At 41.6% G+C, this 19,538-nt stretch overlaps 1 protein-coding gene across 1 annotated transcript; it reads right to left on the bottom strand.

Annotated features, from left to right (window-relative positions):
* Positions 1 to 9,003: 9,003 nt before the first annotated feature.
* On the bottom strand, positions 9,004 to 19,330 carry tgif2 (TGFB-induced factor homeobox 2; the record flags this gene model as incomplete). Its single annotated transcript, XM_079582378.1, has 4 exons — positions 19,228 to 19,330; positions 11,781 to 12,007; positions 11,107 to 11,676; positions 9,004 to 9,498 (listed from the first exon to the last, which is right to left on the bottom strand). The coding sequence occupies exons 1-4, from the start codon at positions 19,244 to 19,246 to the stop codon at positions 9,004 to 9,006; spliced, it is 1,311 nt and encodes a 436-aa protein (XP_079438504.1). The 5' UTR covers positions 19,247 to 19,330.
* Positions 19,331 to 19,538: the final 208 nt, after the last annotated feature.

Here is a 19,538-nt window from a genome sequence, read left to right on the forward strand (position 1 = left end):
CTGGTTCTATGTGAAATATTTGACCGATATCGAAAGAAATTGAACGGTTCCCTAGCCCTACGCGGGAGATTGTAGCAGGTAGCAAAGTTCCTAGACGGTCCAGGAGTGGGTACCTGGCAAATTACGAGTCCGAAAAATGACAAAATCATGCGAAAACTGGGAGTAATCCACGCTCACCACAATTGGAGAAACACTACTATGAAAAAAATACAGTAAAACATAGAAATGATTCAGTCTTTCAGGCCGGCGCTGTTTCGAAAACCCAGGGTCCCCACGTCTGCGGCGCTTGTGAATCTGGGGCTGCGAATCCGGACTCAGACAAACGTCCCTCTGCTGCCCCCCAGAGCCTCTGCGCACACACTGCACACATACGCCCTCTGCTAGAAAAAAAAACATTTAAGACATGCATGGTATTGAAAGTGCTGACAGTTATTGATGACAGTGGTTTTGGTTGAAATATTTTGCTGTAAGAATATGATTTTCTTTTTTTTTTTTACATATATTTATTCCCTCCATTTTCATTACGCTCCTCATCTATTATCATTATTATTGTCATCATTATCAACTATTTATCAACTGCTATGTTTCCCGAAGCAACAAAGAGTCATTTTTATGCAACAGTCTTTGAGATACTGTCTTTATTACGAGCAAAGTCCTATAAATATATGAATAAAACCACACAATGTTTCGAGTCTCATGTGTTCATTATAGGCACGGTGTCCATTGTATCCAGTTTCATAAAAGCGGTGATGTTTTTGTTGTTCATTTATGAAACTTAAACTGGGCCCATGGTCAGTTTTCTTGGAAGGAGTTACACAAATCAAATATACTTGTTTCAACAAAGCTTGACTTCATTCTAGATTACCTTTGACCTTTGTGAGACATGAATAAATGTGTTTTAGTCATGTAAATTTATGAACAGTGTTAATTTTGACAACATATTTTATTTTAGTTTTAGTCTTTGTCTTTTGACTAAAAAGTAATTTAATTTCAAGATGTCAAGATTTAGTCAAAAAAAAGTTTCAATTTTAGTCTAGTTTTAGTCGACTAAAATAGGTTGTGTTCATGTGACATCACAACATTCTAAAGAGCCCATAGTTTAACATTGAGGTGGAGGTCAACTGACGGTAACTATGGTAACGGTGGTAACTGACAAAATGCATATTTTTATGTCTTTGTTTTTTGGCTCATATCTCAGTCATTGCTGGAGGAATCCACATGAAACAAAAACTGTCACAAAGTTCATCGTCTCCTCTGTCGGCTCATATGAACTAATGTACAATTATTATCTCTAAAAAATGTCAAAAAGTGGTGACAATATGCGAAAACATGACCATGATGTTGTCCAATAGAAAGGACTTTCAAAATAAAAATAATATCACAGGTTTGTGAATCCAATCACGATCAAAAACTGAAGAGGAAAAACATTTGTCAATTTTCGTTTTGAAGATTTCTAACAAAAACTGCATTTCTCCCATAGAGTTGTACTGGCCCTGCCCTCCACCTGACATTATGACATCATCACATTCTAGATCGTGAACGCCACCTATGTCAATTTAGTCGACTAAAATTAAGACTAATTTAGTCGACTTTGCATTTATAATATTCATTATAATCATATTTCATGGAGCTGCTCCACATGAATAAAGCACAAACCTGTTCATTTGGCAGAGAATTTACATGATCTGAGGCTCTTTCAGACGGTCAATAGAAGTTTGGATGATTTTAGTCTCTCCTTTTCATTTTTATTTAGTCTAATTTTAGTCGACTAAAATATCTGGACATTTTAGTCATAGTTTTAGTCTCATGAGAAACTTTTAATTTGGTTTTAGTCCAATTTTAGTCGTCAAAAATAACACTTTGACTAAAATTAAGAGCAGTAACAAAGCTTTACTACCTGAATCAAACCATGAAAGTTGTGTAGGTAGTTGAGAAGACAAAGACAATGCACTAAACCATAGGTGTCAAACTCTGGCAATGTAATTATATTTGGCCCGCGAGGCTATACCAAATGACTACTCGAGCTGGCCCACCGGCATTATACTTTTTTTTTCAGATTGTGCATATCTGGACTATTAAGTTACATAGTGTATAGTAATAAGTGTTGCTTGTTCCATATTCAATGTTAAAGCAAATCTTGTTTGGGTCCATATTAAAAGGTTCATTTGTTCAATGGTGGCCCGCGACTTTGTTCAAGTTTTACATTTTGGCCCACTGTGTATTTGAGTTTGACACCCCTGCACTAAAGGTTGTTGGGAGGGACGAGAGGAGCAGCTGATGAAGACAAACTATCGTCTGGATCCTGCTTCAGCCTGAGCCGCCAAAATCCTATTAACACGCCAAAAATGTGCCGCATTTTCCCTCTCTCTTGCAACAATGACCTACGTGTCTTATTTTATTTCATGAAAAACGGATGAGTCACATGTTTAAAGCGCTGCACGGCCCATGTGTGTTGACGAGGCACACGGATGCGTTGGCCTTTAGTTTTATCTTGTAAACTAGTGGTGCAGGTCCAACATGGTTCTGCACCCCTACTGTGTTTAAGAAGTACATTTACACAGCTAACGTTGGCCTGCATAATTATAGACCTAATATTCACCTTAAAGTGAGCTTCCTAAAAGGACATCTTTGGTCGTTTTTAGTCACACAAAAAGACCAAAGATGTTGTTAGCATTTGGCCTCTCCCAATGTATTCCTATAGCTCCAAACGGGGTGAAGTTGGAAACCACGCTCTTTCACGGGCACAAAGACCAGACAGGTACGTATCAACTCGTCTAATCTCTACTTTTCGAGCCTGAACAGCGGCTCATTCATTTCCATTATTCGAGTGTAACCAAGGCCGTGGGAACCCAGGGTGCTGAGGGCGCTGCAGCACCCCCTGGTGGATAGTTTGTGAACTGCAGGCAATATTAACCCCCTCCCACCTGAACCGAGCACATTTTCTCCAGCTTTACCCCAGTCCAAAAGCTTCTGGAAAAAAGGTGTGAAAATAGCAACAAAACTGAGACGAAAACAAGGATGAAAATGTGAAAAAAGTGAGAAAACTTTGACGAAAAAGTGACAAAAAATGTACAAAAAATGACAAAAATGGACAAAAATTTGACAAAAAAGTGAGAAAAATTTGACGAAAAAATGGACGAAAAAGTGATAAGAATTTGACAAAAAAAAAAACGAATCATTTGACGAAAAAGTGACAAAAAATTTACGAAAAATGACAAAAATGGACAAAAAATTGAGAAAAATTTGACGAAAAATTGAGAACAAATGGACAAAAAAGTCACGAAAAAGTCACGAAAATTTGACAAAAATGAGACGACTGCCCAACAAAAAAAGTGATGAAAAAAAATCTGATGTGAGGAAAAAGATCCATTTAGTTTTGTAGCTCTTTCAAATGAGGTGTTACAGTGCTGCCCTCTGCTGTCCTGTATTGCACCCGTATTGCAATTACAAAAGTAGTAAATATTTATGAATAATCAAAAATATCACCTAAAAGAAGTGTTAGTTGGAAAGATTTAAACTTCGGCTGGTTCGAATTAAGATGGAGACATTATGGTGCACATTCCGGTCAGGTTGTTCCAGGCAGGGTAAGAGTTGACTCCCACCACGAAAGACATCAACAAGACGTTTTCCTACTTCAACCTGGGCCTTACAGGCGATGAGAGGGAGGAGAGGTGCAACTTTAATAATTAACTGAGCCCATTTTCTCCAGTTTGGCATTACCCAAAATCTGAAAAGCTTGTCGACTGGAGCGTACAGCGCGGTCTCACTCTTTCATTGTATTTTTTTCACGGCTTTGGCACGTTTTTGTGGCCTTTATGCAGCGTTTGTGTCGTCTGTCGTGTTGCTTTTTCATTATCTTTCGCGTTTTTTTCCACGCTATTTAGATTTGGGAAAAGTCAAACCGAAGCGCATTTTACCTAGTTTGGCAATACCCAAATATCGTCAAATCTTAAAGTTTCTTGAGTGGAGTTTACAGCCTATAGGCCAGTGTAAGAGACCTATACTGGTCCAAACTTTTTTTTGTCGCATTGCACGTTGTTGCCGCGCTTCTTCCACGTTTTGTCGCATTGTCAATACATTTCTCTTTTTGTCTCTTTTTTGTGGCTTTTTCGTGTTTTTTGTTACGCTTTTGGTCGCGTATTTGCAAGGCCATGGGAACCCAGGGTGCTGAGGGTGCTGCAGCATCCCCTGGTGGGTGGGTTGTGCACTGCAGGCAATAATAACAAATAGGAAATAAGCTCAGAAAAAGCATTTTTAGGGGCAATCATGTCCCTCTGCGCTCCCTCACCAAATGTTCCCATGGCTCTGTGTCATCGTAGTGTTTTTGTCGCTTTTTTGTCATGTTTTTGTTGTGTTTTTGGAGGCGAATGAGCTACGTTCTTCTAGTTTGCGAAAATATGTGTGGAACAGCTTGATACCATCTAACCTCACGCCTGTTTGGAGCTATTGGAATATGCTGGGAGAGGACAAATAGCAGACAGTTACACATCAACTCGTCTAAGCTCAGGTAAGAACATATCTCAGTATGTAAACACGGTGGCCTGTTCCTTAAAGGACATTGGGCTAGTGGTGCCTAATCTTAATACATCGACGTTCCCACCACTTCTATTACTTCTATAAGACTAAAACCCACATTTTCCAGGGAACAATACTGAGTAACTGCTTGAGCGTAAATGTCTGACTTATGTTTCAGTTTTAACTTGAAAATTCTAATATTTCCAAAGAAAATAAACTGTGTATTTCTGAAAGGGAGCACAAAACACAAAATACACTTATTTTAGGTCGACGTGAAGCTTTTGTGACTTCAAACTTTACTCACATTGGACACAAGTAACTTTCTTTTTTAACTCCAGAAAGATGACATATTTCACTACAACATTATTCAAGTAGAAGTAAAAAGTGCCGAATGATAGAACTACTTTAATAAAACAGAATCTCACTTATGTTTGAGAGTTTCTTCCACATATTATTATTACAAAAGTTTATCGTTTCTGCCAGAATTTCCGTAATCAAAACACGCCAGACTGATGTACAAAAAGGTTTTTTTTATTGTCTGAAGAATACAAAACAGATTTGAGGCGTATATTGCACTGTTTCTATTGAGAAGTTTGATCATAAAAAAAAAAAAGAGACATCCATGGATTTAAGGCACAACACTCAGTCCTATACTGCAACGAACTGACCATGACGTTTGGATTTGGCTAAAGACGCTTCAGAACTTCATGCCAACGCTACAAGAAAACAATTATTTACACACATTATTCAGTCAAATGAACAACCGCAGTTCATAAACGGGCTAGCTGACATGATTCGGCCACTAGAGGCGCTGTGGCAGTAATCGGACATCCACCGCTGAGGTATACGGAAAAACAGTTGTCTTTATAAAAACAATACTGGCCAAAACGACGGGGGGGAAAAGTCCCTTCGCGAGCAGAAACGTGGACTGGATTGTGCTTAGGAAACCGCTAGTCATTAGAGTTTTAGAAAGATGAGTGAAAGTAGCACAAACGGAGCACAACGAAGTCAGTTCTTCCCCATGGATTTTTTACTGAAATTGTGAAGAGTTTAAGGCTAGACGCTGCAGGTGAGTAGAAAATAAGATAATGCATAAAAATGACCGATATTTCTGTAAAAATCTGCAATATTTCATCTTTTTTTTTTGATGCAAAGTTCAATAAGTCAAGCATGAACTAGATATTAAAGATTCCCAGTGAAAAACCTTCAGATATGATTAAGTCCCAGCCAGGAAAGTGTGGAGGACTTTCTGCATCTCTAAAGGGAGATTTTGTTGTAAAATACATTAAAAAAACATTTTGACTTTTGTAGTGTCTGCACATGCGCCTCTATGTTTCTCCCGTCTTTAGACTCCCACAAAGGAAATGACCATATTTGGATTACAGCTACATCGGAGTCTGAATAAGCGTGGAAAAAGTCCATAGCGGTCGCGGTTGTAGTCACTACCTGGAATTCAAAACGTCCCAAAAACAAGCAAGGGTGAGTTTGGTCTTTGTCATATTCTGACATTAAAAATAAGATGTTAAAGTTAAACTAAGACGTTCATACCTGAAGGGAGAAAACTAGCAAAAAAATAATAATCTATGGACTATTGAGCTGAACAAAAATGACTACGGTTCATAAAACCCTGGACAGTTGTTTTAACACAGTAAATGACTGATGCTTATTATAGATACTGGAATGTTTTAGCAAAGATACAGACTGTGTGTTTGGAATTGGCCATCGATAGTCATATTAAAGCCATGGGGAATTTTTTTTCCCCCCATTTCTCCACCATTACTTTAACAAATGCTCAATTAAGAATATATTTTTCTGCTAAATAAAGATACAGAGACATGGTGAGGAGCAATGTGGTTCAACAGCCCATAAATACTTGCTATAAATGCTAACCAGGAAGTGTATGTTCCCCCACTTCTATTGACGGGGGTACGGCATCATTTAAAAAAATAAAAACAAATGCTTGCCATTTAGCCAACTCTTTTAGAACTACAATTAGGCTATAAGTTTCAATATGTCCTGTGAACAGAAGCATTTCCACATGCGCTAATCAAAGGCTAAAAGCCAATAAACACTGGTGAACATTATTTATGCTATGTCCTTTTTTTTTTAAATCGCATTTGTATCTTGTGCATAATGATGTTCCTCGTTTGCCTTTTGCTAATAAAAAAGTAATTTAGCCTTTCGTTTGTAGCCAACTCTCTGCTGAACAATGAAACAATACTTAGACGGAACACCCGAGCAGGGGAACGTAGGGTTGACCCGCAGGAAGCTAACGAACCTAGCGTTAGCTTCATGCTACGTTAGCGGCAAGTGCAGCTTTTCGCTTCTACTGAACAATTTGCTGTGAAAAAAAACTTTATTTGTGTGGATATGTTTATAGTCTGCTAGAAAAAGGCTAAAAAAGAGTGAAAAAATCCATGGGGAAAATGAATGGTAACCGACTGTTGTGCTCCATGATAAAAACCAAAGAAAAAAAAGGCATCAGTTTCATGGAAACTACAAGAACATGGCGCTCAAATCGATCAAATAAAAATAATAAAAATAAAAAAAAGAGTTGAAACACAGGGCTGCTACAACTGCTTAGAAACGCTGAGGTTACTTTGTTCATAGAAAATACAATTCTGACACTTCAAGCGAGACGTTTTAGAGAAAAGTTTCCAGATTGATCTGTGGGAAGGAGGCGGAGGTTTGGAGCTGCCAGGAGGAAGACCAGAGACAGGAGAGGACTCGAACATCAAAATGCACTGACCGAGATGGAAATCCTCCCAAAGAAACAACATGTAAACAGCAGATCATTTAAAAAGAAAAAAAAACTGTATTAAACACATGACATTATGAAACATTCGGAACTCTGAAATAAACTTTTTGGTTTACATTTACATCGTCTTTTCAAAATCACTGGTTTTTAAATGCAGGACCGACCAGAAGGTGCGAGTTTGTGGAAAGAATACATTTGATAGAGTTTTGGGAGAAAGACTAGTTTTCTCTACATTCACTGTTACTGAAGCTGCTGGTGCTAAGTGACGGAGACTTGGAGACATGAGAACGGTCACAAAAACCTTAAAAAAATGATTGTGTCTTTAGTAAAATGGTTGATTGTTGGTCAAAAGGTCAAATCATAGAAGCATTTTTTGGCTAAAGTATAAGACATTCCTACATGGGCTGCGACAGAGGCCGTTAAAATGATAAGAACATTTTGGCGAAACAAATGTTTATCAAAATCTTACAAAAATGTCTAAAAAAAAAAAAGGGGGGGAAAAATTCACCGCATCGAAAGAAAGTTTTTTTCGTACATTCATTCAATTCATCGGATAAAGCTGCCCCGTGTTTGAACGTCCAAGGGTCAAAGTTGAAACGATACGGAAATGAATGTTTTGAAGTAATTCCCATTTGTGATCGTTTTAGTCTAGTTTGTGCCGACAAACCTCAAAAGGTCTGAGTCTAGTTTTGGTCAATTTCATTAAAGGAACAGGCCACCCTTTTTTACACACCGAGATATGTTCTTCCCTGAGCTTAGACGAGTTGATACGTACCTGTCTGGTCTCCGTGTGTGCCCTCAGTCACGCATTATGACTAAAGATATTGCTAGCATTTGGCCTCTCCCAGTATATCCCTATAGCTCCAAACGGGGGTGACGTTGGACGCTACCACGCTCTTCCGCGGGCACAAAGACCAGACAGGTATCAACTCGTCTAATCTCAGGTAAGAACATCTCACAGTATGAAAGGACTGTTTGCAAAAGACCAAAGCTGTTGTTAGCATTAGCATCTCCCAGCATATTCCTATGGCTCCAAACGGGGGTGACGTTGGAAGCTACCATGCTCTACAACAGGCAAACACACAGACCAGACTGGTACACGTCAACTCGTCTAAGCTCAGGTAAGAACATATCCATATCACAGTATGGAAATGCGGTGGCCTGTTCCTTTAGTAGTATTTGTGTTTTGGATACAGACGTGTCCTCCTTGTGAGCCGGGCTTTTCCTACAGCGGCCGCTCTGATAATTTGCTTCCAGGTTAATGCTTAACGTTCACACTGTTCAGCTTTTCATTGGGGGAAAAGCTCCCGATAAAAGAAAAGTCTGTTCCGCGGCTCCGACAAACCGACTTCGAAACCTCACAAAGTTCTCGTCATGTTTTAGTCACTTTTCAGCTCGTCGCCGCTTTGTTATCATCATTAAAAAGAAGAAAAAAAAAAGATGTGAAAACAACACGGATGGAAACAAACAGAACCAAAATAGTAACAAACCTGAATATTTCTTAAAGAGATTTTAAAAATACATTTATCCAGCTTTTAGGATTCCCCCAAAAAATGAAAAGTGAGTTGTCTACATTCAGTTGTTCTCTGCTGCGGAAATGTGCTGGTGCCAAAAGTTAAAAAGCGTCTCCAAAAAAAGTCCGTAAGCCTGAAGTCGGCTCCGAAGGCGTGTCCTCAGTACATTCCACTATTTACAAAGTCTTTCCGCTGAAGGACGCCGACGCGCGCTCTTCAGTTGACGATCTCCTGGTGCAGGCTGTGCTTGTTGGGGGCCCACACGGCGGCGATGGGCGCCTGCACCACCTTGAGCGCCCCGTTCTGCCGGCCGTCCGGGTGCACCACGCCCCACACGCTGGCCTGTCTGTTCGAAGCCTGCGTGACCATGCGCACGGGCGCCACGGTCACGGCGTGGCCCGCGCTCGCCGCCGCCGACGGGCAGGAGACGGTGTATTTGTGGACGGGGAGGAACACGGGGAGGCTCAGGGGCGCGGAGACCAGGGCCACGGTGGGAGCGGGCTTGGAGGGGGCGCCTGAGGGAGGGAGGGGGGGCGGCGAGTCCGAGCTGGCGCTGGCTTTGTCTTTCTCCAGGGCGCTCCAGATGACTTTGGTGAGCGTGGGGGCGGCCAGGGCCAGCGGCGAGGGGGGCGGGGCGTGGGCTGGCATCGTGGGGACGGGCGGAGACATGGCCTTCTCCATCAAGATCTGAGCCTGGGACGGGGCCAGCACCTGCAGCAAAGGAACACCAACAAGTTTAGTACTTTCTTACCCGAGTCATGTGCGTTTTCTCAAGAAGACAAAGAAAAAAATGCAACAAAAAAGATACATCGTTATGGAATCGATATCGAGAAAGCAAGATATAAACAATATAGATTTTCATCAATAAAGATGTATATATCTGGCATGAATATTGAGATATGAAATTGGCTTGTTGCACGGTATGGCTATGCTAGTTCCTACTTCCTGTCTGTTTTCTTTTCCTGGAATAATAATCATATTGTCTAAAGATTATGTTGTGGGCAGTGAGTTCCCGGTAGATGATCATTTACTGTGTGTTCAAATCTTGATGTAATGAGTTCAGATCGGAGACACCTGTGATCATAAAGGATTGGTAGTTTGTCTTGAAGCTAAAGGCTAACATGCTATGAATAAAAGGCACTATTTCAAATTGTATAACGCATGAAATTAATGTTAGCCTTTAGCCTTCACACTGTACAGCAACTCGTTCACCTGCAGGAAGTGATCATCAACCAGGAACTCACTGTCCGCCACAGATTCTTTAGGAAATACGATGATTTGAATTGGTCTAAGCCAGGGGTCACCAACGTGGTGCCCGCGGGCACCCAGGGGCCCTTTGGGGCATGTCCAGTAGCCCTTGGGACTTTTTCTAAAGTGTAAAACACTTCATTTTCTTGAATCTAATTCTTAAAATTACAGTTATTTCGGTTCTTGTGACTCAGTATGAGTTTAAAATAAAGCTATTTTAATATAATATGGGGTCAATATCCTATAAGTGAACAGTGTACGTTTAAGTCTTTAGGATTTGTTTTTATCTGGTAGCCCTTGAACAACTTAATGCTCTTAAAGTAGCCCTCAGCTGAAATAAGGTTGGTGACCCCTGGTCTAAGCTAATCTTAATGGAAATTAATACGAACAGGAAGTACTAGCGCCCACAACCTCAGCTCAGAGGAACTAGCGTAGCCACATTGTGCAACAAGCCAATTGTGTCCATATCGTTCAGTCCTGATTGGATTGGTGTGTCACGTTTTTCGCATGTGATCGGTAAAGGCAGGAGCAGTTCAAGATGTGTGTTTGTGAAGGCACCGATCTCGCCAGAACTGAGCTTGCAGACAAACTGCCTGTAAGTCAAAAGTACAAATTATAGGTACTTCTACTTTACTCAATGATGAATACTTTATACTTTCTACGTTTTAGAGCCTGTATGTGTCCTCTCTCTCTTTCTCCCCCTTTAAATTGGGTTAAAAGTCATTTTAATTTTTAAGTATTTTACAAATGCAATGAAAAAAAAAATCTATGTAAAAAACACTGCAAATAAATAAGAAAACGCAACAATAAAGAGAGTCAAAAAAGCTGTAAAAAGCAACACAATACGTAAAAAACAGACAAAAAAACAGCAAAAAAACAAAACAAAACTGCAAAACTAACAACAAAAATGCAGTGGTAATGCAACAAAAAAGTTTGGATTCGTTTTGTAAGTCTTAGCTTTCAAATGAGGCTGTGAGCTCCAGTCAAGGAGCTTTTAGATTTGGGTGATGCTGAACTGGAGAGACTGTGCTGGGTGAAAGAGGACGTGTGAGCGAAGTCGCCGTGACTCACCTGCTGACTGTCCTCAGGAGGTGGCGTGGATCCCATGTTTCTGCTCTCCTCCAAATCCTTGTGCCGCTTCTTCTCCTCCTCCTCCTCCTCCTCCTTCCTCTTCTGGCTCTCCTGCTCGGCCGCCCTCTGCAGCGCCGCGTCCACCAGCAGCCTCAGGTCGCTGAAGTCGTGCGAGGGCAGCAGCTCCGGCGGCGTGGGCGGCGGCGTGTTGAAGACGTGGTTTTGGTTTTGCTGCTGCTGCTGCTGCTCCTCCTCCGCCTCCCTCAGCAGACTCTGCGTGTCCAGCCTCAGCAGCGCCTCTTTGCCCCGGAAGCCGCTGAGGATGGCGGCGGCCGTGTTCCCCAGCGCGGCCAGGTCCAGCGTGGGGCCGGAGCGGATGACGGAGGCCCGGGGGAGCTGGGGGCAGGACGGGGAGGCGGAGGTGGGGTGGAGGAGGCGCTCCGGAGACGCGCAGGGCTCGGCTTTGAGGCCCACTTTGCGGGAGATGGTGAACTTGGTGGGGTCTTTGCCGTCCTTGCGCAGCAGGTCAGGCAGGAGGCGCCGGCGAGCGTTGATGAACCAGTTACAGATCTGAGAGAAAGAGAAAAAAGAATAAAATCAGCGTTATAGCTCCATGACTTTTCCAGAATATTTGGCTCATTTAATGTTTGATTATTTTGGCTCGCCGCGCTCACCTGCAGCACGGAGAGGTTGGTGCGCGCCGACAGGCTGAGCTTCTCCTGCTCCGACGGGTAGGCGTTGAAGCGGTGGTCGTAGAGCCAGTCCCGGAGGATCTGCACGGCCTCTTTGGGCAGGTTCCCGCGGCGCTTGCGCTTGGCGGCCGCCCCCGACAGGTCCAGGGGGAAGCCGTCGTCGCTGTCCGAGAGCGCGGAGGAGACGGAGGCGTCCTCGTGGTCCGGGCCTGGGGGCAGAGAGGGGAGACGAGTGAGATCACTGAGAGACTGAGGGGCAGAAGAGCAACCAGAGGAGAAGAAATGTGGCTTTTGTCATCGCCGTTTTATTCGTTTTGTTCAAGTGCCACCTGACCTAGATCTAGGACTGGGTACTTTGTAATGTATGTTAAATAGAACCATAAAACAGATTAATAGTGTTAATTTATTACTTTATTTCTTTTACATTTAGATCTTTTTGCGGTGAAACAACCAAGAAACATCCCTTTAACACTTTTACACTTTTCTTATTATTATTATATTATATATTATTATATACTGGTAGTAGCTAACCCTTTTTCCCCCCCAATACCAGACTAGTATCGTTTAAAGGTAGCTCTACCCAAATCAAGATGAAATTAGGACTTTTGGCCAATATCTCCACAATCCACATGGGCATGAACTAGGGCTGCTCGATTATTGAAAAAATAATAATCACGATTATTTTTGTCATAATTGAAATCACGATTATTCAAACGATTATTTGTTGCCTTTAAAAAGAAAAAGTGTATCATTATTTTATTCATTTATTTATCAAAACACTACATTTAATGTTTTCTTGGCCGGTCGTAAAAGTACAAATGATTTCAAGTTTGCCTTGATTAAAGAGAGGTCCCCGTTTCACACCTGCCCCCTGCTGGCCGGCCCTCACACCTGCGCAAGCAAACTGAGCAGCGCGGCCTGATGACATCATCACACAGCGCCGTTTGTCAGACAAAAGCACGAGCCATGGCACGAGAAAAGCGAAGGGAAAATAATCCCAGCGGCCTGAAATAACGCAAGTCTGCTTTGCAAAAAAAAAAAATGGCCAAAGAATTTTTTTTGTTGAAAAAAAAAATATATATATATATATATAGAAATAATCGATTTTTTGCGATTATGCTAATTTTGTAATAGTTTACTGTTGTAATCGAAATCGTTATCGAATTTCAATTAATTGCACAGCCCTAGCATGACCTGTAGATTATAGACGGCGGTACAGATATCTTGTCTGGTTGGGACAATATTAAAAAATAAAAGCGTGATGTTGGCGAGTACCAAGGACTTTCTACAATTAAAAGGAATATGGCAGGTAACTGATTATGGCATCATCAAATTCTAGAACAGTAACACTACTTGGATGATGGAGGGCAGAGACCGATACACATCTATGGGACAGAAAGAGATTTGGAAAGAAATCAGACTGAGAATTGTCTCGGATCCACAAACCTGTCATATTCATCTCTTATACCTGAAAGCCTTTTCTACCGCCCATCACGCAAATGTTTTGGAATACTGTCACCACTTTTGGACACCTTTCAGAGAAAGTAATCGGATCAAAGTTAGAACGTACTGACACAGAAAACACTGAACGCGATGACCATTTTTGTTTCCTGCAAATTGTCCCAGGAATGACATTTGAGATGAGATTTTCGCCAAAAAGCCCAAACAAGAAATCGGCAGATTGACAGCAACCACAATCGATTGTGTCTGTAGAAAGAGTTTCCCGTCTTTGCGGTCAGAGTGAGGAAGATGGGAGCAAAAGTGATGCAAAATTGTTGTTCGGAAGGAAAATGTGCAGACTTACAATATTGAGTTTATCTCCAATGTCAAGAAATGGAGGAAAAATATGGTTCAAAAACAGGAAACAGGAAAATTATTTTGGGCAATGCATGTTTAGCAGCACATTTTACATGTTTCTAATTGCTATGTTGCTATACCATAGTTAGAGATTGGCTTACAAGTTACCCTTAATGGAGCTGTGTGTTAGTAAAACAGCAATAGATACACGGCATCTCGTCATAGAAGGGGGCGTGGCTTCGCCGAGGGGGAAAATAGAATCTTTAGAGAAACACAATTTTCCACTATTTTTTGCCATTTTCTGGTGGAATATCAACTTATTTATCACATATAAATAAAGTCAAGTGTAAATTGGGCCCATATGGATATTTTCTCACAGCAGATTGTTCAGTAGAAGTGAAAAAACGGCAGTTGTAGCAAGCGCTAGCTAACCGCTAGCATTAGCCCGATGCTAACATGTAGCATCAAGTTAGCATTCTCCGTTATTCATGTATTTATGGGCTGTTGAACCACTTTGCTCCTCCCCATGTCTTTGTATCATTATTTAGTAGAAACTATATTCATAATTCACCGTTTGTTACAGTAGTTTTTGAAAAATGTGAGAAAATTGTCATTTTTGCAAAATTGTTTTCCCCTTAACTGTTTTCAAAAATGACCATATATGGGCGATTCCAGAGATCTATATTCAAGCAATTAACACAAATATTTCCACATATCCTGCAGCCCTCGATGAAAGGATTCAAAACACCAACAGCAAAACAGATCACATTTCAGTGAACAAACCTATCTGCAAAAATCCATGTTCCTTCCCTCTTTTCAGCCAATGTGGAGCTGGAGATGTTCCCCTAGGTGCTGCCATTAGCATAAGCCTAATTCATTTAGCGCCATCCCTCCGACAGTAACACAGCAGGGGTGGGGGGCAGAGGAGAGCTGTTCTTATGGAAATCACAGACGCCTCATTGTTTTCTGCCAAAGTCTCCACGTGTCGAGGTGCGCACGAGAGAAAGCAACAACACTCTTCTGCTCAAGAGGCCACTGCGTACGATTACACAGTGTCAGATGCCCTTCCGTCCCATTGGGGCTGCGCAGTGTATTGCCAAATGTTGCAATATCCATAATCACCAGACATTCTCGCTGAGAAATTTTTTTCAGAATCTAAATTCAACATTTATCCCCATAGTGTGCAGCCCTTGTCTTGAATATGACAATATACCATAGCAGGGTTTATACAGGCATTTTGAATCCAACTTAGTGCCAGTGTTAATTTTGACAACATATTTTATTTTAGTTTTAGTCTTAGTCTTTTGACTAAAATGTAATTTAATTTTAGTCGAGATTTAGTCGACTAAAATTGCATGTCAATTTAGTCGACTAAATTTAACACTAATTTAGTCGACTTTGCATTGATAATATTCATTATAATCATATTTAATCTTGTTCCTCTGCTTCATGGAGCTGCTTCCACGTGAATAAAGCACAAACCTGTTCATTTGGCAGTGAATTTACATGATCTGAGGCTCTTTCAGACGGTCAATAGAAGTTTGGATGATTTTAGTCTCTCCTTTTTTCATTTTTATTTAGTCTTATTTAAGTCGACTAAAATAGTCATAGTTTTAGTCTCATGAGAAACTTTTAATTTAGTTTTAGTCCAATTTTAGTCGTCAAAAATATCACTTTGACTAAAATTAAGACTAAATATTTTAGTCGACGAAGTTAACACTGCTTAATGCCTTGATTTTGGCACAATGTAACTTAAATGACAGGGTTTCCAAAGAGCATTAAAAGGTAGTGGAAATAGTACCAGTCAGAGAGGAGCAGCATTAGTAGCACTCCTTCCGACAGTTGAAGTAATAGACGCAGTATTTGTTTTTGGTGATTAGCCTGGCCCCGGGGTCGTCTTTACCCCAGAGCGAGCGCCTCTCTTTGGGGGCAGAGGTGTAACCCGAGCCCCCTCTGCTCCGCCGGCTCTCTCCACAAAGAGGGATTAATGTGTGTGTGAGTGTGTGCGCATATCATCAGCATCACAGCACCCCAGCCAACAGCGCTGACAGAGAGGGGCAGCGAAACAGGCCACAAGACGTCATTTATCAAAGGGTCACCGCAAAATAACGCGCCCCGAGTGGAAATGCACTATCTGGCGGACATACGAGTCTACCGCTTGCTGAAATAGGAGGGGAGATTGAAACATTCAGGACACAAGAGGCAAAACAATCCACATTCCAACCACTAGGGGCACCGCAATTTGCATCAATCACACGCACTGACATTGTCAAACGATAGAGCTCACACTAAAAAGGCCCGACACCCGATTCTGTCCCTGTCATTTTAAACGATTAACTCCAAAATCATTTATAAATGTACAAATGCACTAATAACATCACAATTCTTTATTTTTTTTGTGAGTTTATAAGCATATTTCACAGCTTTTAAGGAGCAACACTGTCACGCGGTAACCTAGCTAACAACAACACCAGCTGCTAGTTCACCTGTACACACATGACGCTACATGACATTGCTTCAACAAATGAGCACGTGTTGGTGTGCTTTGTCCTATTCATGGCATTTATATCATTTTAGTGGTTTCTTTATCATTAACGTGTTATAAAGATGAAGTTAAGCGGCCACTGGATGTGTATCCGACCGCACAAAAAGCAGAAATTTGACTGAATACAAGCTAGCATGTAGCTCAGAGGAAAAGCTAAAGTAACATTTCAAAAGGTCTGTACATACATTAATGATTTCTAATAGAGTTCGGGAATGTGATGTCATATCGCTGAGCATCATGGGATTAGCAACAATTGTAAACTAATGGAGATTTTAAACGTTAAAATGGAGTTATTGTTCACATTAAAACACTTGGACACCGCAGTGAGTTAGATGTATTTACCAGCAGTAACTCAGCAGCTAGCGGAGTTGTTCCACGGCTATTTTCTCCACTTCTTATACTGTTTTTAGCTAATGGAATGTATGCTAACAGCTGCAAAGATGGCGGATCTCCATGGTAACTGTGGAATTTCTCGAACTCTATTAGGCTTTGACATCACTTAAATGTTTGACAACAGCCGAAAACATCCGGAGTGTTCATCATTTGTGATGGCTAATGCTAACGGCTACAGGAATAATACATAGAGTAGGCTAACGTAAAAGGTTACCGGATTAGCCGACTTGCTAATAACTGTCCGCATACGTAAGGATCAAACACAGCGTCTCCTGTTATTTCTATGGTCTGACTAATGGAACAATGTGGGACAAAAACTTCGACATTAAGCATTAGCGTAGCATTTTTCTTATACACAAGCTCACGAACTGGCAAAACCAGACAGCGAAGATGAATCAATCACTCAAGAGCAGCGCCCTTCATATAAAAAAAAAGGCATAAATAACTGGTCGCCTTGACCCCACTTAAAGCCCAAAACAGGGGAGCCATCACTTTGGCCATTGACAGGGAGGTGCTGAAACAAACACCCGACATTCCAGCCACAGGGGGCATCGCATTTACATCCACTCATCTCAGTGAACACAATGACTTCCTGCAGAGACAGAGCCCGAAATGTGGAAAACAAAACAGATTTAAAAAAAAAGAACTTCTGATGCTGTTGTTGGGATGTTTTAGTGTGTTCAGCGGAGAGTATGGAATGTCAAAAACAGGAGGAAAGCAGCCCAAAACTTAAAATACAAATCATGCAGGGTTTAGAAAGCTGCAAAAAGTATTAAATCGAGGTTGAATGGACAGAGCACATAAACTCGTCCAGGAGCAGCAACATCAGAGGCAATGTTGCAAAAATAAATAAAAACAATAGATGTAAAGGAAAAATAATTCTAGGTATAGACCGGCCTACGCAACAAGACTACTCTGGCATTGAAACCCCCAGATTTCTCTCCTCACTCACTGTCGCGTGTCCCCGTTTGGCACCTCGGCCCGACGTTTGGAAGCCCCAGACATGCAAACACACGGGCAAATGCTTGAGTCTGTTTACAGCTATTTATGGGGAGGATTCTGCAGAGAACAACAACAACAACAATCTACATCCAAAAGGTTTGAGTCCTAAGACATACAGCGTAACTCCACAAACGTCAATTAGTTTACAGCGTCCTCACTCCGCCACGAAAGCTGAGACATGTGTATAAGTTTAAAGACTTTTTAAAGAAGCTAAATGTTGTGTTTCTTTGGTATACAATTGTAAAAAAGACCTTCGGGCTATGAAAATCCATTCAAAAACCTTTTTAAATGGATGATGAACTAGCTACAAGCCGCGTCGGGGTCCAAACGTGGAAAAAAAAGTATTATTAGCATTGACTTTTTGAGTCAGTCAGTCACGGCGCCGGCTAATCAGCTACGCGCTAACTCACATACATGAAACATACAAGGTAAAGATTTGGCTAACGTTATAAACCGCGACATTATAAAACTAAGTTTCAAGTATTGATTGTTTCTGGTAAAACACCCGTGCAAGTGTCGGTAGCTAGCACATAGCTGATTAGCCGGCGTCGCGCCATTAAACTCTTAATAATTGACTTTTACGAAAAGTTGACGCTAAAAATAAATGAGGATTTTTTTGTGACCGGGAGTGGGCGGGACTATGGAGCCCTGTGCTCTCTGAAAGTTGTAATAAATGCTTATAAACGCAACACCGTGATGAGATCGGACGTTACAAATGTTAGGACACAACCGTTTAACCCCTTGCCTTGACTGGGTGAAGGTACGGCTTTACCCCAATCTAAAAGCTTCTTGAAAAAAACGCAACAAAAGTAATAGAAAAGTGAAAAAAGTGCTGAAAACACAACAAAAAAAGGCAAAAATGTCAAAGGCGCGGAAAAAATATCACTTAAGATGAATTTTGTAGGTCTTAGCTTTCAAATGAGGCGTCCCACTGAGGCTGTAACCTTTCAGATTTGGGTAAAGCTGAACTGGAGAAATGCACTTGGGTTTAGGCGGGGGTTACGAGGTTACGCACGCTCCTTCTTCCATTGTTTGTAAATAATAATAATTTAATTAAAAAAACGGGTATAGCGCCTTTACGCGGTCAACACGCAGGCCTACGTAGCCCATCAACAACTGTTATCAATTTAAACCATCCTCGCTACCCTTTAAAGAAAAGAAAAACCCAACACCTGGTCACAATTTAGGGGGAAACCTTCAACAAGCGTAACTTCTCTTTTCTTTTTCTTTTTTTTTGAAGTTCGCGACGTCTCAGTGTTTTTTTGTTGACATCACAATGACAAACTCTTTGTCCGCGAGAGGAATAACGTCATGCGCCGGAGCAACACGATTCACTCACGCGCAAAGTGAACAAAACCAAAACACACAAAAAAGACGAGAGATGTTGGAAGATCGAAGAGCACACAAAGAGCGAGCAGGGGAAGAAGAAGAAGAAGAAGAAGCGGAGTGCGTGCACGTCCCGCATGTCCTCCCCTCCGCCAGATGGACAACACGCCACCAAAATTAGCCCCCCAGACTTTAGCCGTACGCGTGTCCCTCCAAATTCAAACCCAAACACGCATCTGTGCACAATGAAAAACACGCCGACGGGGAAAGGCAAGGGACGCGGGGTTACGCTAACGACACGCGGCGATCTAAATGACGGGGAAATAAGATCGGTTTTGTTTTTTCTTTGTGTTAAACGCGGCTCACCTCGTTTGAAGGCTTTCATTGTGCGGCTGTTGATGGCTGGGCTTGGACTCGGCGCAGCAGCTGTCCAAGTTACCTCTGCTACCAAAAAAAAACAGCGTGCTCGGGAGCCAGATCGTCGCCTCCTCTCGCTCTCTTGTCAAGAGAAGCAAAAACACGTCGCGTTTTCTCCCGTAAAAAAAAAAAATTCTCTCGGGGGAATCGTGTGTTAAAAGCGGGGTTTTTTTTTGGTTTAAAAGGAACGGGCTCCTTCCATCACGCGTGGTGGAAATGTTTCGCGTTTGTTGCTCTTCTTTGCCTCTCCTTTTTACCTG

Source organism: Gobius niger (assembly GCF_951799975.1).
Source record: "Gobius niger genome assembly, chromosome: 24".
NCBI lineage: Eukaryota > Metazoa > Chordata > Actinopteri > Gobiiformes > Gobiidae > Gobius > Gobius niger.